At 41.5% G+C, this 27,866-nt stretch overlaps 3 protein-coding genes and 1 pseudogene across 7 annotated transcripts in view; 3 read left to right on the plus strand and 1 right to left on the minus strand.

Annotated features, from left to right (window-relative positions):
* The window catches only part of NEK4 (NIMA related kinase 4), a 59,368-nt gene extending 48,686 nt beyond the window's left edge, over positions 1-10,682 (plus strand). Inside the window, exons 15-16 of one of the 4 annotated variants that reach the window (XM_045192175.3) lie at positions 7,761-7,844; positions 10,552-10,679. In XM_045192175.3, coding sequence (XP_045048110.2) covers positions 7,761-7,838 — 78 coding nt within the window. In that variant the 3' untranslated portion in view covers positions 7,839-7,844; positions 10,552-10,679. Of the gene's footprint in view, positions 1-7,760; positions 7,845-8,252; positions 9,408-10,551 lie in introns of those variants that run through there. The other 3 variants (XM_045192174.3, XM_045192176.2, XM_024556577.4) reach the window with 3 other exon arrangements.
* A 66-nt stretch (positions 10,683-10,748) lies between these two features.
* On the plus strand, positions 10,749-11,788 carry LOC123479370 (annexin A2-like; annotated as a pseudogene).
* A 1,364-nt stretch (positions 11,789-13,152) lies between these two features.
* SPCS1 (signal peptidase complex subunit 1) lies at positions 13,153-14,947 on the minus strand. The gene is made up of 4 exons (XM_024556581.3): positions 14,688-14,947; positions 14,284-14,343; positions 14,104-14,190; positions 13,153-13,635 (listed from the first exon to the last, which is right to left on the minus strand). Exons 1-4 carry the CDS (start codon positions 14,934-14,936, stop codon positions 13,510-13,512), a joined length of 522 nt encoding a protein of 173 aa, XP_024412349.2. The 5' UTR covers positions 14,937-14,947; the 3' UTR covers positions 13,153-13,509.
* Positions 14,948-15,083: 136 nt separating this feature from the next.
* Positions 15,084-27,782, plus strand: GLT8D1 (glycosyltransferase 8 domain containing 1). Of its 2 annotated transcripts, none has more exons than XM_024556670.3 (10): positions 15,084-15,213; positions 19,212-19,264; positions 19,346-19,444; positions 21,488-21,701; positions 23,132-23,249; positions 23,472-23,556; positions 23,725-23,837; positions 26,781-26,947; positions 27,034-27,146; positions 27,288-27,782. In XM_024556670.3, exons 2-10 carry the CDS (start codon positions 19,249-19,251, stop codon positions 27,476-27,478), a joined length of 1,116 nt encoding a protein of 371 aa, XP_024412438.1. In that variant the 5' UTR covers positions 15,084-15,213; positions 19,212-19,248; the 3' UTR covers positions 27,479-27,782. The 2 variants fall into 2 exon arrangements, with proteins under 2 accessions (XP_024412438.1, XP_053785306.1); XM_053929331.1 differs by lacking the exon at positions 15,084-15,213 and adding an exon at positions 15,220-15,421.
* The last annotated feature ends 84 nt before the right edge of the window (positions 27,783-27,866 follow it).

The raw sequence follows: 27,866 nt of genomic DNA on the forward strand, positions 1-27,866 counted from the left end.
ATTTCCAGATTGGTCCTGGGAGGAAGTTAGTGTAGCTTCTACTTATTCCTCCACGATCTTGGATCTTCCTGACCCGTACCAGTGGATTTTTCTTTATTCCACTTAGTGTAGCCTTCATTTCTTCCCTTATGCTTTTGCTGTATTCAGTGAGTTCTCTCAGCATCCTTATCACCAGTGTTTTAAACTCTGCATCTGATAGAATGGCTATCTCTATTTCACTTAGTTCTTTTTCTCGGGCTCTGTTCTCTTCTTTCATTTGGGCCGTATTTCTTTGTCTCCTCAATTTGTCAGCCTCCCTGTGTTTGTTTTTGTGTAGTAGGTAGAGCTGCTTTGATGCCCTGCCTTAGTGCACCTGTTAACCCATATGCAGCAAAACTTTACATACTGGCTAGGATGAGGCAACCCACTTCTCTGCTTTGTGGCTCTGTATGTGGGGGCGGGGATAGAGAGGGGACAATGCCGCTGAGGCTTGCTCAGCACTCACCCCATTTCTGATCACTGCACCCATTTCCTGTATGTGACTGGTGCCCCTCTAGCTGTTGCCCCAGGGGTTGTTCCCAGAGTGTGGGTTTGCATTTGTCTAGGACTGTGTGGGCTCTTTAAACTGACTCTCCCAAGAGACCAGCAGTTTCTTCCACTGCCCCAACCCTCACTGGTTTTTACAGCCAGAACCCTGGGCTGTGCAGTCTGGCCCGGATCTGGGATGGCTCGCTTTCAAGGTATCCCTTCCGATTTTATCCACCACACCTGAATATGCAACTGCCTGTTCCATCAGCTGCCTTGCCACCGCCACACCTCATCCTTTCTGCCCTGGCTCCCTGGCTCTGCCCCTCCTGTCTGTATGAATATGGCTTCTTTAAATTCTTCGTTACCAGACTTCCATACAGTTCGATTTTCTGGCAGTTCTGGGTATTTTTTGTTTTCAGGTTGGTTGTGATCCTTCTTATGGTTGTGAAAGGAGGCAAAGCGTGTCTACCTACACCTCCATCTTGACGGGAAGTCCTGTTAGGTACTTATTGAAAAAAACTTGCATATAAGTTGATCTATGTGGTTCAAACGTGTGTTTCTCAAGGGTCAACTGTAGTTGTTTTTTGTGTTTGGTTGTCCTGTCCGTTACTTATCAGTGTAAATTGAAGTCTCTAACTATAATTGTAGAACTGTCTGTTTCTTACTTCAGTTCTATCAATTTTCTCTTTATATATTTTAATAGTCCTGGGTGCATAAACGAGTATAAGTGTTATGTCTTTTTGCTATATCAATCCATACACACACACACGCACACACACACACACACAGTGCCCCTGTCTCTTTTAACCTTTAAACAAAAACTTCTTTAAAATTTATTGATACTGGGGAGAGAGAGAAAGAGCCACAAACATCAATTTGTTGTTCCACTTACTTCTGCATTCATTGGTTGCTGCTCATATGCGCCCGACTGCGGATCAGATCTGCAACCGTGGCGTGTCGGGATGGTGCTCTGACCCACTGTGACCTTTTTGACTTCAGGTCTGTTTTGTCTGCTATAAGTATAGCCACCCCGCTCTATTTTGGCTACTGTTTGCGTGAGATATCTCTTCAATCTTTTACTTTCAACCTATTTGTGTTTTTGAATCTAAAGTCTACTTGTAGACAGCATATAGCTTTTTCTTTTAAGATTTTAAAAAAAGTTTTATTTATTTTTAGAGAGAGGGGAAGGGAGGGAGAAAGAAAGGGAGAAAAACATCAATGTGCGAGAGAAACATTGATTACCTGCCTCTTACACGTGCCCAACTGGGGACCTGGCCCACAACCCAGGTCCCGGTTATGTGCCCTGACAGGGAATTGAACCAGTGGCCTTTTGGTTTGCAGGCTAGCGCTCAATCCACTGAGCCACACCAGCCAGGGCTACAGTTTTGTTATCCATTCTGCCAGTCTGTGTCTTATGATTGGAGAGTTTAGTTCATTTACATTAAATGAATTACTAGTAAGGAGGAACTTATGTCATTTTGTTGTTTTCTTTATGCCTTGTAGTGTTATGTCCATCATTTCCTGCATTACTGTCTTCTATGTTACATTTTTTTGTAGTGAAACATTTTAACTCCATTTGTATTTCTTTACTGTATATTCTATGTTTTCTTTGTGGTTACCATACGGATTGCATTTAACATCCTAAAGTTTTAATACTCCAACCTGACTTTATACCAGATTAATTTTAATAACATACAAAATGTCTGCTACTTCATACCTCTGTCTCCTCTCTCTTATACCTCTCTCTTTTGATGTCACAAAATTACATCTTTACATATTGTGTATGTCAAAACAAACTAGTAATTGTTTTATTAATGTATTAGTCTCTTAAATTTCATAGAAAAAATGTGGAGTTACAAACCAGAGTTACCATAGTCCTGGCTTTTAGACTTAATTTTTGTAGTACAGAAAACAAAAAGTAGAATTACAAATCATTGTTACAATAATACTAGTTTTGATAATATTTATGTCCATGTATTTACCTTTACTGAGATCTTTATTTCTTCATACAGCTTCAAGTTACTGTCTAGTATCCTTTCATTTCAACCTGCAGGGCTCCCTTTAGTATTTCTCGAAGGACAGGTTAAGTGGTAACAAACTTCATCTTTTGTTTATCTTTTGTTTATAAGTTCTCCCTTCCTTCCCCCACCCCCAGTTTTATTGAGATGTAATTGGCATATAGCATTATGTTAGTACATGGTGTGCAGCACAACGATTTGATATATATGCCATATATGTATTACAAAATTATCTTAGTTAACATCTGTCAACTGTCCTAGTTAAAATTTTTTTTTTGTGGTAAGAACTTTAAAGATATACTCTTATCAACTTCAAATATACAATACAGTATTGTTAACTATAGTCACCATGTTATACATCTCCAGAACGTATTTATTTTATAACTGGAATTTGTACCTTTTGACCACCTTTACGCATTTCCCTTACCCTCCATCCCGCTATCTCTGGCAGCCACCAATCTGTTCTGTTTCTATGAGTTTGGGTTGTTTTTTTTAAGATCCCACATATAAGAGAAATTATATACTGTCTGTCTTTACCTGACATATTTCACTTAGCATAGTGCCTTCAAGGTCCATCCATGTTGTTGCAAATGGCAAGGTTTCTTTTTTTCTCTCCCTTTTGAAAGATACATTTGCCAGATACAGGATTCTTGGTTGACAGGGGTTTTCATTCCACTTTGAAAATATCTTCCCAGTGACTTCTGGCCTCTGAAGTTTTTTGGTTTTTGTTTTTAAATACCAGTGCTGGGATCTTTTCTTTCCTTTAATGATTTTATTTTATTTATTTTTAGAGAGAGGGGAAGGGAAGGAGAAAGAAAGGGAGAGAAACACCAATGTGTGGTTGCCTCTTGCATGCACCCACTGGGGACCTGGCCTGCAACCCAGGCATGTGCCCTGACTGGGAATCGAACCAGCCACCTTTTGGTTCACAGCCCATGCTCAATCCACTGAGCTATTGTGATGAGAAATTTGATGATGGTGTTATTAGGGAACCTCTTATAGGCGATAAGTCACTCCTTTCTAGCTGCTTTTAAGTCTCTCTTTGTCTTTGGCTTTCAACAATTTGATTATAATGTATCTGGGTGTGAACTCTTTGTGTTCATTCTACTTGGATTTGTTGAGCTTCTTGGGCGTTTTTATTTAAAACAAAACAAAACAGTTTTGTTGTTGATGAGAATGCAGTCACAAGGACTTAGGAAGGCAGCCATGGTGTCAGGTAGAGTACCAGGCCTAATTCAGCTACTGGTTGTGCCTCTTACTAACTGTGTGAGCTGTTTTACTGCTTTTATTGTTGCTGTTGTTCCTTTTTTTTTAAATTAAATGTATTGGGTGTTATTGGTTAATAAGATTATATAGATTTCATGTGTACAGTTCTATAATACATCATCTGTATATTGCATTGCATGTTTACCACCTGAAGTCAAATCTCCTGACATCATATATTTGACCCGTTTACCCTTTACTACATCTCACTTGGATGTTTAAATTCGTGGCTTTCATTAAATGGGAAACTTTTGGTTATTGTTCAAATAATCTCTCTTCCCCTTTTTCTCTTCTCCTGGGACTCCTGCAATGCAGATTCCTTGGAAGTTGCTTCTGCTGCAGAGGGAGAAGGTTGTAACAATGTCAGTGAGGGTTGCAACAGTGGTTGCCTACCTTTGTGTCTGCACCTCAATGAACAGAAGCAGCAATCAGCTATCTGTATACTGATCCCCAGTACTTGGAGGACAGAGTTCTAATTGCCGGGCTCCTACAGGCTATGTGCGAGGTGCTCCGGGAACATCTGCACAGCTTCCTGCTATCAGGGTGGAGGGTACTAAGAGCTGAAATTAATCACCATCACACCTTCCCCTGGATGTTGCAAGCCTTTAAGAGACTCTCCAGATTTCAAAAATAGTTACATCAAGCAAATTCTGGTAGTACAATTTTTGCTATCTGTGGAGATGTATTCCTATTACTTTTTCCTCTGACATCTTCTATACATCTTATAGTGTACAGTTGCTTTTAAAGTCACTTTAGGGTACAACGGAGAAGCAATATATGAATCGTTTGCGTGACATCAATGTAACCTGGTAGCCAAGGAGAGTGGACTGGAATGTGCATGCGTGAACAATGACCTCATTGTACTAGTCAGTGGGAGCTGTAGACGCCTTTGAGTGAGCATGTGTACTGTGTGGCCATTGCATTCAAAATGACTGAGCAAGTAGAACAATGAATCTGTACCAAATTTTGCATTAAGCTTGAACATTCCTCCACAGAAACTATGTGGGTGATTCAGAAGGCCACAGCTATGGGCAACTGGTGATTGGCAGCTTCATCGTGAAAACATGCCCGCTCATGCATAAAGTCTCGTGTATAGAGTTTTTTGGCAAAACATCAAATCATCCAGATGACTCAGCCCCCCTACAGCCCAGATTTGGCACCCAGTGACTTCTGGCTTTTCCCAAAACGAAAATCACCCTTGAAAAGGAAGAGGTTTCAGACTGTCAATGAGATTCAGGAAAATGTGATGGGGCAGCTGATGGCAATTAGGAGAACTCTGTGAGGTCCCAAGGTACCTACCTACTTTGCAGGGGACTGAGGCGTCATTGTCCTATGTACAATGTTTCTTGTATCTTGTTATCTTCTTCAATAAATGTCTCTGTTTTTCATATTACATGGTTGGATACCTTCTGGGCAGACCTTGTACATGTATATGGTTTTTTACTTACATAATTACCTTTATCAGTGCTGTTTGCTTTTCATGTAATTTGAATTACTGCCTGGGGTCTCTTGCTTTCAGCTTGATGAACTTCTGCTAGTAGTTCTTGTAAGGAGGGTCTGCGAGCCACAAATTATGCTTTTGTTTATCTGGAAATGTGTTTGGCCTTCATTTTGGCAAGATAGCTTTACTGGATATTTGACTGTTGGTTAACAGTTTTTTCTCTGAGCATTTTGAATGTTATCCCACTGCCTTCTGACCGTCATTGTTGCTAAGTCAGCTGTTACTGTTATTTGGGTTCCCTTGGAAGTGATGTTATTTTCCTCCGACTGCTTTCAAGATTTTCTCCTTGTCTTGGACTTTTAGCTCTTTTGCTTTAATATGTCTGTGTGTGGGTCTCTTTGAGCTGATTCTCCTTGGAATTGATGAGCTTCCTGGGGATTTAATGTGTTTTCAGTAAGTTTAGGAGGTTTTCAGCGATAATCCCTTTAAATGTCTTTCTGCTCCTTTCTCTCCTCTCCCTGTGGTACTTCCATCACTCACACGGGCTGGTGTGCTTAAACTGGTGCCCCACATTTCTCTGAGGCTCTGTTTACTTTCTTCATTTTCTTCTCTCTCTGTCCTTTGTATTACATATTCTCTGTTGATCTATTTCTAAGTTTGCTTATTCTTCTTCGTCAGTTCAAATATGCTGTTGAGCCCCTCTGGTGAATCTTTTGTTATTGCACTTTTCAACTTCAGAATTTCCATTTGGTTCTTTTTATAATTTCTCTCTCTTCATCGGTATTCTTTATCTGACAGGACATTGTCATCATATTTTCCTTCTTAATCTTCTTAAACTTCTATAATCATGTTTTCTTAAGTTTTTGTGAACATGTTTATAGTAGCTACTTTGATGTCTTTTTCTGTTAAATCCAACGTCTGCTTGTTCCCACAGGCAGTTTCCCTTTGCCTACTTTCCCCCAGTGTGTGTATCATACTGTCTTGTTTCTTTGCATATCTCAACTTCCTATGGGAAACTGGAAATTTGAGAGATGTTTTTACAACTCCGGATACCTGCTTCCCTGGGAGTGAGGGTTGTTATTGCTGTTTGTTTACTGATTGGCTGGGTTATTTTAGCGCAGTACATTTTGCCCCTTCCTCCTTTCCCCACCATGAAGCCTGTGATGTTGCCCCTCAGTGGGTGCAGCCTTGGGCATGTCCACAGGCACCTTGGAATGACAGAGGGTTTGGGAGAGCTTTCTTGACACACTCTTTCCCTGACCTCACCCAGCTGTTTTAGTTTTTTTAGTTACCAGCTGATTGCACGGGCTTTTTCAACAGTGCCCTGAGGCGGACATTGTGCTACAGAGTGATCCCATCAAATTCAGGCTCTTTTGAAGGGATGTTTGAGATTTGTTCTGACCCCAGGAAGCTCCTCCCAGCTTCTTGTTTCTTTCTGTTAAAGTAGCCTACAATTTAACCTATGTATCCAGTGAATCTACCAGTCTCCTCCCAGTTGCCATTCTCCACTACCTGTGTTTGTTGTTGTTTGTTTTTTAGAGCACTCTTAGGCTTGAGTTTTTGCATAGTCTGTTACAAATGAAGTCAGTTCACTTATGAAAAGATTCCCCAGGCAAACTCTCCGAGCAAAGCTCTGGAGTTGGTTGTGAGGGCAATTAGCATGCTTGTTTCCAAGTGATACCCTCACTTTAAAAGCTCAGGGGGATGAAGGGGCTGCATTCTCTGGTCTTCAAAGTATGCTTCACCCAGCATGGAGTCTTCACTTCTTGGTCTGGGGCAATTTTCTTGGGGGAAAAAAGTGGCTTTATTTGCTGTATGCCCATAGGACCATTTCCATAGACTTTAAATGGTTGGTTTTTAATTTTTTCCTCTTTTTTTAGAAGACTTTTATTTATTTATTTTTAGAGAAGGGAAGGGAGGGTGAAAGAGAGGGAGAGAAACATCAATTGGCTGCCTCTTGCACACCCGCCCCCAACTGGGGGCCTAGCCAGCAACCCAGGCTGGTCCCCTGACTGAGAATCAAATCCACGACATTTTGTTCTGCAGGACGATGCCCAACTCAGTCAGGGCAAATAGTTTTAAAAATCACTTTCCCCAGTTTCACTGAGGGGTCTGCAGATCTCCTCATGCTGTCATGCCACATGTGGAACCAATTGGCTGTTACATCTCCTTTAATCTGGAACAGTTGCTCAGTCTTTGTTTTTTACGACCTTTACTTTTTTTTTAACCCTCACCCGAGGATAAGCTTATCGCCTTTGGAGAGGAAGGGAGACAGAAACATCAATGTGAGAAACATCAATTAGTTACCTCCCGACCAGGGATTGAACCTGGCAACCTAGGTATGTGTGCCCTGATTGGGAACCAAACCCACAAACTTTTGGCGTATGGGGCAATGCTCCAACCCACTGAGCCACCCAGTCAGGGCAGAGCTTTACATTTTGGAAGAGTATAGACCATGTGCTTTATTAAATGCCTCTCAGTTTTGATTTGTCTGACCTCATGAGTAGATACAGATTATGCATTTTTGACAGGAGCACCTCAGAACTGATACTATGTCCTTAGTACATTGTATGAGGAGGTCCATGACATCTGTTGAGCCCATCTGTTAATTTCAGGTATTTTTTTTAACATAGTATCACAGTAAATTTTCTTGATTTCTAGTAAAATTGAATTTTCTGTGTTAATTGGTTTATATTATTCTGTAAATGCTTTTGTTGAATTATGTGTGATTTTGTTTTATAAATTCTGATGTTCTAGTATTTTATTGATTCTAAGAGCTCTTTATATATTAATAGTATTCCTTGGCATGTATGTTAAAAATATTTTCTCTAGTTTATTGTTTGCTCTTTAATTTCTTATGACTATATTTTAATATCTTGAAATCCAAATTCTTATGTAAATATACTATTATTATTTACCCATATGATTTCTACCTTTGGTATCATGCTTAGAACAGCTATTGTAAGATTACAGAAATATTTTTTCTACTATATACTTATTTTCTTTTTATGTTTCCCAAATAGGTACGTTTGCGGGAGCACATGGGTGAAAAGTATACGACTTACAGTGTGAAAGCTCGCCAATTGAAATTTTTTGAAGAAAATGTGAATTTTTGAGAATTTATTATAATATGCTGCCAGGACTAAAGACGTATATTCAAACTTATAATGATGGCTGGAAGCTATTCACCAGCCTTGTATCTCTTTGGGGTTTTTTATTACTAGAAAAATAATGGGACAGAACAAATATGAAGCAAGCTCACAAAAGAAGGAAACTTCGGCTATCTTGTTCTTTTTGTGAGAAAAAATCCAAGACTGTGGTTACTGTTTACTGAGCCTTAAACCACCAATTTTATATCTAGAACTTTATTTTTTTAAGGTACTAATTAGCTTGAATACAGGACCATATAGCATTGGATTGGAAGTTTTATACTACAGTGATAAAAGGAATAGGAGAAAGAAATGACACAATATGTTCAGATGTTCAGTGATACTACTTGTCATTGTTAATACCCTTGAGTAGTAGTTGATAAATTATTTTGTAAAAAGTCAATTCAAGATCCTGAGATTAAATTTAAAGGATATGAAGTTGTATCTAGAACTTGAGCAACTGAATTCCCTCTTTATATATATGGACATTGAACATTTTATTTCCATATAATATGTGCCTCTTCGGGTATACTAATAGACATTTTGACTTTGTAACACTGTGTTTACATGTTGGTGTTTTTAGACTTATTTTTCCATCATTGAAAACATTTCTTAAATACTTATTCCTTTTCTAGTTAAGCAATTTGTATATAAAGTCCAGCTCCTTTTAGTTATGTTGGACATATTTGTTTCCTGAAGTTTGGCTTCTTGTACATCAAGATACTGGTTGCCTTTCCATGTTTTAAATGTATGATTATATATTATTTATTTTATTAGTTGTTTATAAGGGGTATTGCACACCTAGGAAATAGTTTTTATAAAATAAGTCTTGATTAGTAGATTTTCACTTCTGTATTCAAGGGGCTCTAAAAGTGAATTCTGCTCCAGAAATGTTTTTTTTATAATTAGAAATGTATCTTCTTTGAAAATATTCACACACATAAAATACTTTAATGAAATGTTCCATTTCCAGTCACTTTCCTGGAGCTGAGAATATAGTGATGAATAAAACATTATCCTCTGCCCTTACCATGCTCACGGCCTAGTTTCTGAGACCTCTTATTTTTACTTTGAAGGGTTTGTTAGAACTCAACTATAAAACCATCTCGTCCTAATGCCCAGTTGGGGGTAAATCTTTGGCCAACTGTTCGTCTTCCTGAGCTATTCACCATTTCTTGCACATTTCAGAAATCAACATCTTTCTGGGAAGTCATTGATTTACTTAAGTTTCCTAACTTATTGGTATAAAGTTTTATATACATTTTATTATAATTAAAAGATCTCCTGCATACTTTATTATTCCAATTCTGTATATTTTTACTGTTTAAACATTCACTCAGTTTTCATCCTATTTTTTTGGTTATTTTGTGGTTCTTGTTTCTTAAATAGTTAATAATTTTTCAACTTTCTTACGTAATTATGAAACACATTTTTAAGACTCTGCATTTTCTTCTCAATATACCTTTGGCCACATTTCAGACCAATGTGACTTTTTTTTGTCGTTAATTTCTAAGTAATTCTGGTTTTGATTTCTTAAGTTTCTTGATTTTCACGTGTTCAGAGAACCAAGGAAATTCTGTCTTACTCCAGCTACATGGCAGTGTTACTGAATGAGCTGCAAGACCTCTTTCATAAAATTGTTTTTCCCTGTGGCTCAGTACATGTTTCATTATTGGAAATAGCCAATAATGTGAGCATTCAATAAAGGTGAATTCTGTTATGCACAGTCACTATTAAACATTATACAAGTTTGTGGGAGGTCTGATCGATAGCATTTTGTGATGAAAATGTTGTATATCTGTGCTGTCCTATATGGTAACCACCAGTCACACACAGCTTTCGAGCCCTTGAAATGTGACTAGTTTGAGGAACTCAACTTTTTATTTTTAATTAAATGTAAATAGACACATGTGACTAGTGGCACCATACTGGACAGTGTGGCTTTGTATCATTCATTCAGTAAATATTTGTTGCACACCTATGATGTGTCACATACCCTTGTAGGTACTGGGCAAATAGCAGTGAGTAAAACAAGGTCCCTGTGCCCATGGAGCTTCAAATATAGAGGACAATTAACAAATAAATACATATTGTGAGATATATTAAATGTTATGAAAACTAGAGCGGGCTAAATGGATATAGAATGATGGGGCATACCACTTTATTTTTATAGGATAGCAGGAAATTCTTCATTACGTTGACATTTGGGTAGAGACCTGAACGAGTGGAGAAAACAAGTCATGCATCTGAGAGAATGTTGCAAGTACTGGGAACAAGTGCAAAAGTCTTCCTATCAATCACCTGTCCACTTGATCTATCAAAATCTGAGAAGTATTGGTCTCCTACCAAAAGAGGGTAGCTTGGCTCTGCATGTGGGGACATTCACAGCTCTCAGCGCCTGGCCCAGCTTCTTTCAAAATGTCTACTGTTCATGAAACTCTGTGCGAGCTCAGCTTAGACGGTGACCACTCTACACCACCAAATGCATACGATACAGGTCGGTCAAAGCCCATACCAACTTTGATGCCAACCAGGATGCTTTGAACATTGAAATGGCCGTCAAGACCAAAGGTGTGGCTGAACTCACTGTCGTCAACATTTTGGCCAACCGCAGCAATGAACAGACAGGACATTGCCTTTGTCTACCAGAGAAGGACCAAAAAGGAACTGCATCAGTGCTGAAGACAGCTTTGTCCAGTCACCTGGAGACGGTGATTTTGGGCCTATTAAAAACACGTGCTCGGTATGATGCTTCCAAGCTGAGAACTCCATGAAGGGGCTGGGGACTGATGAAGGCTCTCACTGAGATCATCTGCTCAAGGACCAACCAGGGGCTACAGGAAATTAACAGTCTACAAGGAAATGTACAAGCTGGAGGACATTGTTTCCACGACACGTCTGGTGACTTCTGCAAGCTAATGGTTGCCCTCGGGAAGGGTAAAAGCCGAAGATGGCTCTGTCATTGATCATGAACTGATTGACCAAGATGCCCAGAATCTGTATCATGCTGGAGTGAAGAGGAAAGAAACTGATGTTTCCAAGTGGATCAGCAGCATGACCGAGTGGAGCATGTCACCTCCAGATAGTATTTGAACTACAGTCCTTATGAACATGTTGGAGAACACCAAGAAGGAAGTCAAGGTAGACTCAGAAAATGCTTTCCTGAACCTGGTCCAGGGCATCCAGAACAAGCCCCTGTATTTTGTGACAGTCTGTATGACTCCATGAAGGGCAAGGGGACATGCGATAAGGCCTCTATCAGAGTCATGATCTCCCGCAGTGAAGGGGACATGCTGAAAATCAGGTCTGAATTCAGGAAGTGTAGCAAGTGCCTGTATTACTACATCCAGCAAGACACCACGGGTGACTACCAGGAAGTGCTGCCATACCTTTGTGGTAGCCATGACTGAGGCCTGAGACGGCTTGAGCATCCAGGAGTGGAGCTACTGTGCTTCCAGCTAACAATTCTAGAAAATCATTTTGCCACTAACAGCCTGTGTCCACCTCTGTGAGGATGATGTTAGCGTCGCTCCAGTACAGACCTTACTTCAGCTGGTCTTTGTTTTGGCCAACAAACCTTTGTTTTGGTCTTTGTTTTTTCAAACAGGTGCCGGTCTAAATTCAGCACCGCTTGGCTTTCCCATCTAGTGTCTCCTTTTACCCAAAAAAAATGAACATTCAAAGGAGCTGCAAGTGAAAACTATGATGTGAAACATTTTGCCTCTTGTGTACTTTGTTGTAAACAGATGAATAAACTGAATTTTTACTTTAGGAAAAAAAGTGTAGCCTTGCCAAACTTTTATCAATAACATTCTTTGCTTTATGCGTTTCACATCTTATTCAACGCACGATTCACAACAGTGACATCTTGGCAGCTGTGAAATGTTCCTCTTTGCCCCATTCAGTGCTTTCTGATATTAAATATGACTTTTTTTCACTATTACCCCTCCTTTCTGCTTGCATTTGCCTAGTATATCTTTGCCCTGTTTTCAACCACTGGGTGTCATTTTGAGAACATGAGGTAACTTGATTTTTAACCCTACTTGGGAGCCCCTAACTTTTAAATTACCTTATACCCATTGATATACTTGGTATATAAAAAAGAAAAACTAAGACGACAGAAATATAAACTTTCCTGACTTTTGCCCTGGGTGCACTTTCTTGGAGCACCATACCATACACCAAAAGGCTGCAGGTTCAGTTCCTGGTCAGGGTGCATGCAGGAAGCAACCTATCAGTGTTTCTCCCTTCCTCTCTCTAAAAATAAAAATAAAAACATATCCTCCAGTAAGGATTAAGAAATAAACTTCCTGACTTTTACTGTATTAAGGTCTGTGCTCCCTTTTTTAAAAAAAACTTACAGTTTGGAAGTCCTATATCCTGTTATTGAGAAATAGAATATTATCTGTAATAACCCTCCCATCCCTCACATAAAACCTTTAGAGTATGTTCCCTTCAGCCCTCTGGAAAATTTAAAAGGAATGTATAGCTTCATAGGTTTTCACTTTAGTCCACCTCAGATAAAGCATAATTAAATGATTCCTGCTTAACAACAGACTTACTTTAGCGGTCCTAAAATACTACTTTACCACAAATTTACATTAGTAAGCTTTCTCATTAGGTATTTGCTATTGTTAAGAAAGAATTATATTAGGAACTGGAAGTTACCAAAAATATAGAGGAGGCTTAACAACACTTTCAGAACCATGAACTTCTAGCTTTGGCTTTTACTAGTAGTCTTGCTTGCAAAATAATGAACAAGACTCTTTAGACATAGACTTGCACTATGAGTTTTAATTGAAAATATTAAAACAGCGTAACAAAATGAATAATAAAACTTTGATAATTAAATTTTACTATCATTTGAGACATATGTTCATTATTTTTGTAGACCTGAAAGAAACTTTGCATATTTGTATTTTCTGTTCTCCATTGCAAGCACACATCATGAAGAGGTCTAAAATATGTGTACGTCAAAGCCCAACTGAGAAGTGAAATATAAAGAGAACAAAATCTTTACACAGCTGTACACAGGTGGTTTTTAACTCATGTTTTGGGTGTGAAAACTTAGCTCATCTCACACAATACAAAAGCAGGTGCGATAGTAAAGCTGAATCATGAAAACTCCCAATCAATTATTTTTGGCATGCCTCTTAATTTTTCTTTCCCCTGGTTTCTTGTCTTCTGCGCTTGAGTCTTGAACAGGTAACCACTTGAGGGGGTGCCGGCGATAAATGGGCCATGGAGGAAGTGTCAGCTGGGCCAGAACAAAGAAAATGCACCAATTATAGCCACTGCACATTATATATAATGCCTGGTTCCCAAATGACTTCTACACTAAAAGTGAAAACACCAAACTGACATTCCTATGAAAACTTGGTGCCACTGCCCAGACAAGGTACTTTAAGTGACAGGAACAAGCCTCACTGTTTGCACATATGGCTTTAAGAGCTAAAACAGTTGTGAGGATGGAGCAAAATCCTGCTAATTTTGACCTTGGGGTTGCTGCTTGTGGCAGCTGCCAAAATAAATGAGCTGTATCCTTCTATACAGCTTACTTCATCTAACACTATCAGGCATTCTACTTTGCCAGGGATAGCAAGGGGAAACATTGATGGAAAGGATGAGGGAAAAGCTTGTGCTGTTTTCATTAATAGGTGTAATCAAAACAATCCAATTCACACAACCCAAGATGCCACTAACATTCAAACACCCACAAACTTACCAAACACGAAAAAGCAAATCCAGCCATAACTATATAGACAGTCCAACCGAACTGTTCTGCCACGTACCCGTAGATAAATCCAACTATCTAGAAACAAAGTATATTAAATACAGTCAGGCTGGGGATGGGGCGGGGGGCGGGGAATAAAATAGGAAAAGATCATGCAAAACCAGTACTTACTGCTGAAAAAAGAATAATTCCCTGAAACATCTGTTCAGCTAGCTTCTGGCCCTTGTAATCCTAGAGGTGAAGGAGAGCAAAGCAGGAATTGGTTCCACCACCGAAGAGACACAATTCCTGCCCTGGCCTCACAGCTTTGGCACAGCGCAACCATCATCAGGGGGTCCCCCAAGGACCTGGGCAAGAAATGAAATGCTGGGTTTCCCGGGGGAACTGAAGCATCCTAATGGAGTACTGGCGGGGGATTCTCGCGGAGGAAGGGAGGAGGAACCCAGGAAGCACAAATCGGGGAACAGTGCAAGGTAAACTTTTGGGCCAGGAATCGCGACGCAGCTGGTGGGTTTCGCACGAGGGCTGCTACGCGAGCGGCGCGCCTGTTGGGGCCAAGGTGGGCCGCACCTCACCATTTGCGTGGGCAGCGAGCTCAGATGCTCCAGCATGACTGGCTGGGAAGGTGGGCAGTAGAGGGCTGGCGTCCTGGAGCGTGGCGAGGGCGTCCGGGAGCAAGGCGACGGCGACCGCGACCGAGGGTCTGGAGAGCGGTCCCGTACACAGCTGGACGAGCCTACGGAGCCGGGTAGTGCGAAGGCCGCAGCCCCGGAAGCGGATGTCTCATGCAGACCCGGACGGCCCGAGGCCCCGCCCCGCTCCATCGCTGGGCGCCCTGCGCCCACGGAGCTGGCTGGACTCCGCCGCGCTGCCCGCGAAGGCTGAGGTGGTGACCGCGGCGCCCGAGTCGAGGCATTGCGCGCCGGGGAAGGGTTCGCCGTCTGTGCTGTGGGGTGCTGGGAGCCGCGGCCCCGGCCCCTCAAACTGTCCTGGACTACGCCTCAGCGACTTAACGGCCTTCGGCGCGTGCCCCGTCTCCATGGTGACGGGCTTTTCTTGGCGAGGACCCCGGCCGTGGGGCTGCCCCGTGGCGCCTGCTAGGTGTGACTCTCTCTGTAGAAGCAGCAGGCGGGCTGGGGCTTGCGGAACTGCGCGGCTGTAGGGGAGCCAGCGTGTGGCCGGGCTGGTCCAGAGTGCAGGGAACGGGGGCGGCCCGGCGGCACGCGGGGCCCCGGGGCCTGCAGCGCGGGAGCTGAGCTGGCGGGGCGGGCCGGGGCGCGGGCGGCGGCTCCTCCTCCTCCGGTTGCAGGTAAGGGAGGGTGCGGGGAGCGTCCTAAGGGTTACAGCTTGCCGGTACCCCGAGTCTCTCTGGGGCTGAGGGCAATCCTGGGAGCGTCTCAGCCCCCGGTATCCCTAAGCGTAAGAGGGCCCTGTTGACTGCTAGAATTTAGAAGGGACTGCCCCAGGCCGTGTCCTCGAGAGAAAAAGAATCCCCTCGGAGGGGGACTCGGTCCTTGGCCATCCCTTGCACTGGTGCGGCGAGAGTTCCCACCCCGAGGTCTCCAAGTTGGCCTGCCAGCATGTTCACTAACTTCACTGGGCCCTCCTGGTAGAGACCAGCCAAAGGTTGTCTCTGCATCTCAAGGCCTGTCTCTGTGTCAAAAACATAGGCCCCTCCCCCGTTACTCTGAACGAGGGGGGTGCCCGTGTTTCGAAGAGAAACCATTCTGAGAACCCGGGCCTGTGGGTCCCAGGAGGCTCTCTGGCCTCTATGCAATGTTGTACGTAAGGGCCAAAAACGGTAGGATGCAAGGTACCCCCAGGGCAGGTTGGTGTGTGGCTGCTGCCCCCTCATTCAGGCAGTCAGCAAATATTCACGGTACCTTTAAAAAAAAAAAAAGATGTTATTTATTTATTTTTAGAGGGGAAGGGAGGGAGAAAGAGAGAAACACAATGTAAGAGAGAAACGTGATTGGTTGCCTCCTGAACGCGCCCGGACCTGCCCAAACCCGAAACTCAGACAGGTGGCATTCTTCGCTGTGGTAGACGACACACTACCGGCTAAGCCACACACCGGTCAGGGCCACCGCATCTTTTTTGTGCCAGGAGGTGGGCCAAGCATATATATGGTTATGACCAACACCAGGCCCTTTCCTTCCTACCACAAGAGTATGCAAGGGAGACAGCCACATAACTCCAAATATATGACAGCCGAATTTACTCAGATTGGGAGGCCCTGGAGATAGGGGAACTCAGAGGAAGTGCAGCTGAAGTTAGGGTTTGGGGCGCTCCCTGGACTCCTGCTAGCCAAATAGGACCTAGCCAGATGAAGAGGTGGGAGAAAGTGGCTGAATTTCTTAGCGCGTTCCCACCTTTCAGCCTGGCAGACACTAAACTGACTTTTTTGTCCTATGTAGAAATAGGCATGTCCCTCTGTGTTCCCCTCTTTAAATGAACTTCACAGGGTGGCAGTTGTAGAGACTTTATAATATTTGAGCTATATAGAGAAAACGGGAAAAGGAAATTGCCTTTCAGGCTCCATTTGAGAGAGATTTCTATGGAAGTCCATGCCCTTATGTTGGAATTTGTTTTCATGATTATCATAAAAGATCCTGCTCCTTTTCTGAGCTGAGAACCAGCCTTCTTGTTCTAGATTAAAAAGACCCATCATTCAACAAATACCACTTGCGTACTACCATTTGCCAGATGTGATTTTAGATAGAGAGGCTACCTCAGTAAACACTTTTTCATTTGGGCCCCTTTTCTCTTAGAGCTTACATCAGGGAAGAAAGAAATAAAATTTCACAATGGGGCGAGGTGAACTTCCCTGGTGGGTGAGAGGAGGACAGGAAAATGACCATGGTCTTTGGTAATATTGACAAGACCAGTTTGATTAGAACAGTAGCGACAGAAGTCTGGCTGGAGGAGGCTAAAGAGAGAACAAGAAAGTGGAGCTAGAGATTTTAAATCCCTTCAAGCTTTTACAGTGAGGGGGTGCAGAGAAATGGATTTGTGAGTCGCCTGGGTGGGGGAGTAGTGTCTTTTTTTTTTTTTTTTTTTTTAATTACCTGGGAGATACCAGAGCATATTATGCTGATGGGTGTGGTCCCACAGAGAGGAGAGAGTTTGTTGATGTTGCACCAAGGAACAATTCTAGGATAGGTTACAGAGCGTTAGTGGAATGGCCTTTCCTGTACACAGGAATGGGGGAAAGCAGAAAAGGTGAGCACCACTGCTGAATGTGAGTACTGATGCAGGTAACTAGCAAGTTAAAAAGTCGCTCCCTACGGTTTCTTCACCCATATTTTTGAGTCCTGCCCTGGGTGAATGTGTGTGTATTTTATGAGTGAATTGGGAAGATTTTAAAATTTTGAAACGAAAAATGTTAATTTTCATAGTGCACAGTTTGACTATTGCTGATCAAATTATATACTGTTGCTTACTCTTAACAAAAATATAAGCCATTATTACATATTCCAGGGTCTACATGCAGTTTTGTTTTGAGAATGAATTCCTTCTAACCCAAATCAACAAATCCATCACCAGGAATAGCACCAGGAAAGGAGCTGTGGTCAGATATACTCCATAATAATTGGCGTTTTTGCATAGATAACTGGAAGAGTTTTAGGAGCAAGTGGTTTCTCCCATGCTAATCTACTTGAGTCCATCAGATACCTGCTAGGATTGTGTTTGTCTTGTGTCTGGCTAACTGGAATAGCACAAACACGTGTGCCTCTCAATTCACATACTATCTGCAAGTAACTGTTACTGGACATTGTTGAACTAAAACACTGTCCCTTCTACCATTGACTTAATGAGATTTATTTGAGTGAGGTAGTTTTCTCCAGTCTTGGTGGAAGTTGGCTCCAAGCAGGCAGATGTTACAGCTTTGTCCGCACCCTCCCAGTCTGCCAGCTTGCACAGGTAAGGCTCAGCCCACAAATGTGATAGAAGCACATGGCTTACGGTATATTCCTGAGACGAAGTTCATTGATATAATGTACTTTATATATACTGCTCTAGAAGGAAAGATACAAAGAGTATTTTAGATTATTCTTGGGGAGTCTGAATTATTTTCTCACACATTTGTAATCTGGCCTACGATCCCCAGTTTTTTAAAGAGTCCTTCAGTATATTTCTCCTGTTTTCAAAAGCCTTGAGAAATCAAGTAACTGATATGCACACACTTTACTTAATGGTGAAATTAATTTAAACTAACTTTGATTTTAGAAATATGCTATATTCAAAAATGCTTTGTTAAATTTATAGCTTTTGGTAAATGTTAGGTACTCTCATGGGAGAAGATGAAGCAGAAAAGGGTAAAAGTCTCAAATGTAGGATCACAGTATCCTGGTTGTTTAAAATCTGTTTTTAAGGAAGACTTACCCATAGATTGTTAGAGATACCTAGTCGTTTAATTTAGTACCACCTACACTTCTTGTTTCCATTGAGTTAATGACTTGAGATGAGCTGGGGAGCATAAGCTGCAGAGAAGAAGCTAATTTTTTTCTTTTAGCGGATTTTAATTTTTTAAGAATAGCACTCTATATTTTGTTGTTGGTTTAGTATTTTTTGCACTCTAAACGTTTGATAGCAAAATTGGATTTTGTGCATTTTTGTAATTGTTTCTCTGCTATAGTTTTAAATGAATGTGGAAAATGTTCATTCCCTCCTTCTTTCTTTAATTCCAATTACAGGTGAATGAGACAACTCAGAACAGGGATGCTTTGTACCAGTGAGGCTGGCCTCATGTTACTCTATCATAGACAACTGACTACCTAATTCCACAAGCGATTTTAAGTAGAAATTCATACTGTACCTTCCACAGTGCTTAGACCCTAGGTATTCCTCTTGGTAGAATTTCTTTTGCTTGTCACCTAGAGGTGTATAACATATAAAGTTACCTTATTTTTTCAAGTTATTTGGAAGTATTTTATTATCGTAACTACCATAAAAAATTCAGATTAGAAACTATTCATTCAAAATGAGCTTTTGCAGAAAGTACGCACTTCTTGTTTCTACCTGAATAAAACTGTTTAGGTATTTTGATGGCCATTCTCATGTATTACTGACTTTGGGGGCTTAATTTTGTTTTGCAGGGTTAATAACTAACTTTATGTAAGACAGAAGAGAAAGATGTCATTCCGTAAAGGTAATCTTTTTCTACAAGTTATGTTTTTATTGCTGGTCAAAAGGTACAGAGATATAATGCAGGCTTTCCCCTCTGTTTCAGTAAACATTGTCATCCTGGTCCTGGCTGTTGTTTTCTTCGTACTGGTTTTGCACCATAACTTCCTTGGCCTGAGCAGTTTGCTAAAGAATGAGGTTTCAGGTATGGGAATGCTTGACATCTGTTGAGGACCCGGGGGCTCCCTGTGTCCCACATCCTGAGTTGTATTACTAGGATAAAGGAAAAGAAAGCTTTCTTCATGGCTTTATAGAAGCTCCTTATAGCTCTGGGAAAAGGCATGGTGGTACTCACTATGCTTTTGCAGCCTTCCCACTCCTGCCTCTACTCCCTTCTGTGCAGTTGTTTGCTAAGGGTTTGATCTGGTAGAAGATGTTTCATGAAATCAGAGGCCAGAGAGGAGCCTCTGTGAGCTACTGCTGTTGGCTCACATTGCGGCGGAGCAGGGCTTCAGAAGGTGGGGATGGTTGAGTGTCACTGGTGTTTGATGCCTGCTGTGTTCACTAGAGGGTCAGTCTGGTTACTTTCTTCACCTGTTACTTTCCTATAATTTGTGGAAGTGCATCAGCAGGACTCAAGTATATAGTAAACAAAACCATAAAGCCTTGTCAACTGATTTAAAAAAAAAATCATTTTATTATATAATTCCATTGATAGTTATTTAAAATTATTTGTTCATACTGCTCTACATTGGTATTGAGGGATGTTTGAGGCTTCAGAGTGTTTGTTAAAAATCATTTTTGGATTGCCATACACCATAGTCGATCAGAGCTAGAAAAAACTAATAGTTTCCCCCTGACTTTTACTGAGTGCTCTGATAGCATAGTTTACAATGTAACAGTGTGTGTGTGTGTGTGTGTGTGTGTGTGTATTTATACATAAGTATATATGTGGGGTGGGCAAAAGTAGGTTTACAGTTGTGAGTACACAAGGCACAAAAGTTTACTCTCATGTTATTTATTGTTGTATTATTTTCCATATGAATGCCTACTTTTGCCTGCCCTTGTATGTACATAAAGTAATACCTACCCCTGATGGGAACATTTATTAGGAAAGATAGCGCTCAAGCTCCAAAAGGTCATTCTTTTACTGTTTTATCTCCCGTGCTTCTGGGTGACGGCTGGTACATAGGAGGTGCTCAATAAAATATACATTGAATAAAATATCATTGCCTAGAGATAACCCTTAAAATTTTGACTTTAGTACCTTCCATTCTTTTCCCTTTCTATACTTTTTCTATAGTTGAAATGATACTATGTATAAAATGCACATATGGCATGTTTTAAGTAGGTCACCACGACAGTAGAAACTCTTCATATGTAACTTTAATGCCACGTAGTTTACTTGTTTCCACAGAAAAAAGTCTTTTGTACAGTGACTTTTTGACTTTTCCACGGCAGCCCCACAATAAGAAATGTATTGCGCACAGCACCCCCATATACATGTGCATGTGCTGTCTCTCTGCCTTTCACGGTGGTGATACTTGTCTTTTATTCATGGCTATAATCCACTACTATTGCCTGGCTCATAGTAGGCGCTCAGTGTTTAATGAATGAATAAGTAAATGGACATATTGTAAAAGGGAAAAAAGGGTTTACAAAGCAATATGTGTAGTTGCTATGTGTGATGCACTCTGGTATTTTCTAATTTAATGTTCTATTCCTACTCAGGAACTCTTTTTCTACTTAAATTCTGATCATGATCTAAATTGTTTTCATGTCTACTTATTGGACATTATTCATGGTCTGAAAAACTTTTTTAGTTTGTTTCTAGGTGTTCATAATTGTAAATAAAATTGTGGCTTTTGATTACTTCTCAGATCTTGTCCTTAAGAGAGGCAAGAGGAATTATTGGTCAAAGGCCATGTACCTGTTTAAGGCTCTTGATGCAAATTGCCAAAAATTGCCAGAAAGATTCTGTTATATTCCCATCAGTAGTGTATCAGAATTTTGTTGACCTGTGTTTTTAAAAAATTAATTAATTATTTATTTTATTTTAAGTGCTGCTTCTGCTTTTCCAAAAGTCTATAAAACAATTTCTGGGCCATATACTTCACATTGTAATGGGGGAAGGATGAGGTAAACAGGCATCATAATCATCACCTCTTTTCTAGTCTTGTGCTCTATGTCAGTACTTTGTAAGATTCTGTTTGTATCACAATACCTTTCTTATGTGTGTTCTTTGCAGATTCAGGAATTGTGGGGCTTCAGCCCATAGACTTTATCCCAAATGCGCCCCGTCATGTGGTAGACTGGAGACAAGAGGAGATTCCTGTGGTTATTGCTGCATCTGAAGATAGGCTCGGGGGGACCATTGCAGCCATAAACAGCATTCAGCACAACACTCGCTCCAATGTCATTTTCTACATTGTTACACTCAATGGCACAGCAGACCATCTCCGGTGAGCTCTGCTTGCCTGATGATTCTTCTAGAGGATGCTCCTTAAGTATATATTTTCTCTACAGAGTTGCGATTATACCACATGTAAACTGCACATGACATGTTTTTCCATGTTACTGTATTGTAAGCATGTCCCCATGATAACAAATGATATAAGGAACTTATGTTAAGATGTAAGTCAATTGGGTCACCACGTACACTGCTAACTCAAGCTGGTAATTTTTTTTTTTTAGTAATAAGGTTTTTTCAATGAAAGAAGCAACGTGTTGATTTACATCCTGTTACAAGTTCCTATCTCATGAACATGTTCGGAGTAGCTCTTGTCTAGAGTGGGACGGGACGTGGGAGCAACAGCAAGGTAGTGTGGAGACCCAAGCACAGACACCAAGGGTGATGGAGGAGCATTACTTCTCTCTTTGGAGCCCTCATCTATAAGTATGGGGTGAAAATGTCCAACCTAGAGGATTATTGTGTCAGCTAAATGAGAAAATGTATTTTAAAACAACATCTAGAATGTAATCAATCACTAAATGGTTTTTACTATTACAGTGATTAATAGAAACCCAATCTGAGGGAGTCTCATCCATGCTTTAAAAACGCTTTAAGGTTTACAGTTTATTCCAAGAAACACCTTGTCTAACAGGTTAATAGTTGTCAAAGTTCTCAAACATCTCTGTCCTTGTGACTTTGTTTTGTGAGTTATTTTTCCATATTTTAAAAACAGCCCTGGCTGGTGTGGCTCAGTGGATTGAGTGCCAACCTGCAAACCAAATGGTCACCGGCTCAATTGTTGGTCAGGGCGCATGCCTGGGTTGCAGGCCAGGTCCCCGGGTTAGGGATGTGTGAGAGGCAACCAATTGATGTTTCTCTCCCTCTCCTTCTAAAAATAAGGGAATAACATCTTTTTTAAAACCCCACAAAATTTAGAAACCACCTAAAATAAGTGACTACACAAGTAACTCCACAAAATAAATTGAAATGGACCCAGGGAAAACGTGTAGTACTTTAGGAAACAACTGTCATTACAGACAGTACGACAGACTTGGGTAGAATTATTTGTCTCAGTGGATTGATGCCTGTGGATGAACTACCAGCTTTGTTGATAACTAGCTTTCACTACCATCCTACTTTGACTTTTCTTCACCCAAGTATTTGGAGGGACAAGAGTTGGTCTGTGGGACCCTGGAGTGAGTTTTCTGCAAGTTTAGTGTCAGAAGAGTGACCAAAAGTGTGACCCGAGGGGAGCAGTACCTGCTACCATAGGATCTTGGCTCTGGGGGTTCTCTCTTCAGATGTGGAAACCAAAGCTCAGAGAAGTGAAGGGGCTTGAACACACCTATTTGGTTCCTAGGGTTTCTCTTTGGGAAGCACAAAAAATAAGGCTGTGGTTTTAGGACATGATTTAAAACTGAAATGTTTTCTTTTCATTAGGTCTTGGCTCAGCAGCAGTACCCTGAAAAGCATCAGGTATAAAATTGTGCTTTTTGACACTAAACTTTTGGAAGGGAAAGTAAAGGAGGATCCTGACCAGGGGGAATCCATAAAACCAGTGAGTTCCATGCACCCTTGTTTGTATGTGGGAGTATTAGGAAATGACTGAGTATCTGGGTAACTGGGTACAGTGCAGTTTCCTGGGACCAAGCCTGGGCAATTTTAAGTGATCTTTGGCTGTCTTCTCCTGTATGAGTACTGAGAGCATTCTGGAAGTTTCTAGTAAATGAGAACACAGAATGGTGAATCCTATGCCAATCCCTCTTTCCTTTTCTTTCAGTTAACCTTTGCAAGGTTCTACTTGCCTATTCTGGTTCCCAGTGCAAAGAAAGCCATTTATATGGATGATGACATAATTGTGCAAGGTATCTAAGAATGTCATTCATTCATCAACACTGTTCTCTGTCCTGTGTGAGCTGTAGTGGTTGTCTTATTTATGGTATCCTACAAAAGGTCATCCTAGGAGTAAGTTGGAGGACTAGGAAATCTTGAGGCAAATGAAAATGTAAATCTTACACCTTAATGTCTTTCAGGTGATATTCTTGCCCTCTACAATACACCATTGAAGCCAGGACATGCAGCTGCATTTTCAGAAGACTGTGATTCAGCCTCTACTAAAGTTGTCATCCGTGGAGCTGGAAACCAGGTAAATTCCTAATTAGAGCCCTGTAGACACTCCACTCCCTATAGAGCGCATTAATGTGGAGAAGCAGCAAAATTGGGGAATTCTTTTTCTGAGGATTTTATTGAGAGGGGAGGGAGAAAGAGAAACACTGAAGTACCAGAGAAACATACTGAGCCACAGCAGCAGAGGTACGGAACTTCTTTCTTGCTGCATTACAGTCCTCAATTATTTCACCCAAAACTTAAGCCTGTTTTCTAGAAGTTTCCTATTCTGCATAACTTGGAATCCCAAATGTCACTTCTACATGCTTTATATGTAGAGCCCTTCACTAATAATCTGGTAAGTCATAGGCTTTTTGGGGGGTTTTTTTTTTTGGCTTTTATTTTTTTTTAATATATTTATTGATTATGCTATTACAGTTGTCCCATTCCCCCCCCACTCCACTCCATCCTGCCCTCCCCCTCCCTCCCACATTCCCCCCCTATAGTTCATGTCCATGGGTCATACTTACAAGTTCTTTGGCTTCTACATTTCCTACACTATTCTTACCCTCCCCCTGTCTATTTTCCACCTATCATCTATGCTACTTACTCTCTGTACCTTTCCCCCCTCCCCCTCCCACTCCCCTATTGACATCCCTCCATGTGATCTCGATCTCTATGGTTCTGTTCCTGTTCTAGTTGTTTGCCTAGTTTGCTCTTGTTTTTGTTTTAGGTGTGGTTGTTAATAACTGTGAGTTTGCTGTCATTTTTACTGTTCATACTTTTTATCTTCTTTTTCTTAGGTAACTCCCTTTAACATTTCATATAATAAGGGCTTGGTGATGATGAACTTCTTGAACTTGACCTTATCTGAGAAGCACTTTATCTTCCCTTCCATTCTAAATGATAGCTTTGCTGGATAGAGTAATCTTGGATGTAGGCCCTTGCCTTTCATGACTTGGAATACTTCTTGCCAGTCCCTTCTTGCCTGTAAGGTCTCTTTGGAGAAATCAGCTGATAGTCTTATGGGAACTCCTTTGTAGGTAACTGTGTCCTTTTCTCTTGCTGCTTCTAAGATTCTCGCCTTCTGTTTCATCTTGGCTAATGTAATGATGATGTGCCTTGGTGTGTTCCTCCTTGGATCCAGCTTCTTTGGGACTCTCTGAGCTTCCTGGACTTCCTGGAAGTCTATTTCCTTTGCCAGATGAGGGAAGTTCTCATTATTTGTCCAAGTAAGTTTTCAATGTTTTGTTCTTCCTCTTCTCCTTCTGGCACCCCTATAATTCGGATGTTGGAATGTTTCAAGATGTCCTGGAGGTTCCTAAGCCTCTCCTCATTTTTCCCAATTCTTGTTTCTTCATTCTTTTCTGGTTGGATGTTTCTTTCTTCCTTCTGGTCCACACCGTTGATTTGAGTCCCAGTTTCCTTCGCATCACTGTTGGTTCCCTGTACATTTTCCTTTGTTTCTCTTAGCATAGGCTTCATTTTTTCATCTGGTTTTTGAATAGATTCAACCAATTCTGTGAGCATCTTGATAACCAGTGTTTTGAACTGTGCATCCGATAGGTTGGCTATCTCTTCCTTGCTTAGTTGTATTTTTTCTGGAGCTTCGAAGTGTTCTGTAATTTGGGCCTTTTTTTTTTTTTTGTCTTGGTGCGTCTCTTACTTTAAGGGGCGGAGCCTTAGGTGTTCACCGGGGGTGGGGTAACGCTGGTCCGCTGTACGTGGGGGAGGGGCTGAAGGGGAGCAATGGCGCCCGCTTCACTCTCCTCCGGATTTCAATCCTTCACTCTGCTACCCACAATCAAACTGGGCCCCTCTGATGCTGGTTCCCAAGTGGGTGGGCTTGTGCACACTTTAGGCCCCTGTGGGTCTCTCCAACGACCTCTCCTGTGAGGCTGGGAGTCTCTCCTGCTGCTGCCCCAACCCCCACGGGCATTTTCAATCGGAGGTTTGAGGCTTTATTTCCCCTGTGCTGGAGCCCTGGGTTGCGCTGTCTGCCTGGCTCCCTGCCTTTTATCCGGTTTATCTGTGCATGAATGTGGGGCCGCGGGGTGCTACCCGCCACTCTGAGTCCGGCCCTCTCAGTTTATCTGTGCGAACATAGGGCCGCAGGGTCTGCTAGTGGTCAGACTGCCTGCACCGTTCGTCCCACACTCCGCCAGTCTCGATCCTGCCACGGCAACGAGAGTCCTCTCTGCCCTGGCTGCCCGTCTCCGCCCCTCCTACCAGTCTGGATGAATGTTTATTTTTTATTTCCTTGGTGTCGGACTTCCTTGCCGTTTGATTTTCCGTCAGTTCTGGTTGTGTGAGGAGGCGCAGTGTGTCTACCCACACTGCCATCTTGGTTCTCCAAGTCATAGTTTTTAATAACAGCTCTTTACTGGCTGTCACATTAGAGCCATGAGCTGCATAACTGTTTCACATACCCATTGGTGGTCCTGTACGATTATAATAGAGCTGAAAAATTCCTACTGCACAGTGAGCATGTAGTCATCTTAATGTCAAAGTACGATGTGTTAATACTCCTGAGTTCGTGGTTAATGATGGTATAAACAAACCTGTGTATATTTGGGTGTAGCACACACAATTATGAACAGTACATAGTACTTGATAACTATTACTGGTTTATGGACTTACCACGTTTATCATTAATAAAGTGTACTTTTTGAGTATGTCTTTACACCCACAGCAGCCTCCTCATACATCTTATGTTTACTGCACTCTTTGATTGTATCACTTTCTCTTGTGCTCAGTTTAATCATGTGTTTTGTCCAGTAACATGCTCTATAGGCCTCTAGGAGGCATAGGCTAGGTGTGTAGTAGGCCACCTCATCTAAGTGCATGCTATAATGTTTGCACAATGCAATGGTCCAAAGATGTATTTCTCAGAGCATCTCCCTGTTGTTAAGCAGTGTATGGCTGCATGTACCTATTCTGTTTGAAGCAGTGGACATACTACATATCCCATTTGTGTTTTTAGTACAATTATATTGGATATCTTGACTATAAAAAGGAAAGAATTCGTAAGCTTTCCATGAAAGCCAGCACCTGCTCGTTTAATCCTGGAGTTTTTGTTGCAAACTTGACAGAATGGAAAAGACAGAATATAACTAACCAGCTGGAAAAATGGATGAGACTCAATGTAGAGTAAGTATAAAAGTGCCCTAGCTGTATTTCACCAGGAATTAGTCATGATTCTTCACTAACAGCTTACCTTTGTCATCTGTTCCAAGAGAGGGACTGTATAGCAGAACACTTGCTGGCAGCATCACAACACCGCCCCTGTTGATCGTGTTTTATCAACAGCACTCCACCATTGACCCAATGTGGAATGTCCGCCACCTTGGTAAGTAGAAGTAATTAACCAAAGGCCTAAGCTTAATAAAGGACTATCCTCAGGGTGTATCATTTCAAGTTTTCTCCACTTTGATGTTGCATTGTCTTGTCTGACTAATACATCATTTGAATCTCTCTCTTTCAACATAAGGCTCCAGTGCTGGAAAACGATATTCACCCCAGTTTGTAAAAGCTGCCAAATTACTCCACTGGAATGGACACTTTAAGCCATGGGGAAGAACTGCTTCATATACTGATGTCTGGGAGAAATGGTACATTCCTGACCCAACTGGCAAGTTTAGCCTAATCCGAAGACATATGGAAATCTCAAATATAAAGTAAAATATAATTTATGCTATAAGCCTTTCTCAGGAAATCCTGGAAGATAGTACGTGTGGGAAGTAGCAGTTGTGGCAACCCATGGATGAAGGGACATTTCAACTGGGTGAAGAGGACAAGTAGCACCGCCTGGCAGTCAGCTTCCACGATGGACTACATGTGCCTCAAGTGTTTGCTTAGGGCAGTGCTGAGTGACCAGAGGAGATGAACTGATTTGGCTGGGACAGCTAGTTCAACACTGCTGCTTGGTTTTAAGTTTGTAACCTGTGGCCTGATCTATAAATAAAGTGAAACCTACATTTTTCAATAGGTACCTGATTTTTTTCTGTTCAGGTAAATTATGTATTTCATGATACACATATTTACAGAATTTACACAACTTACATACCAG

This window comes from Desmodus rotundus, chromosome 8 (genome assembly GCF_022682495.2).
Source record: "Desmodus rotundus isolate HL8 chromosome 8, HLdesRot8A.1, whole genome shotgun sequence".
NCBI lineage: Eukaryota > Metazoa > Chordata > Mammalia > Chiroptera > Phyllostomidae > Desmodus > Desmodus rotundus.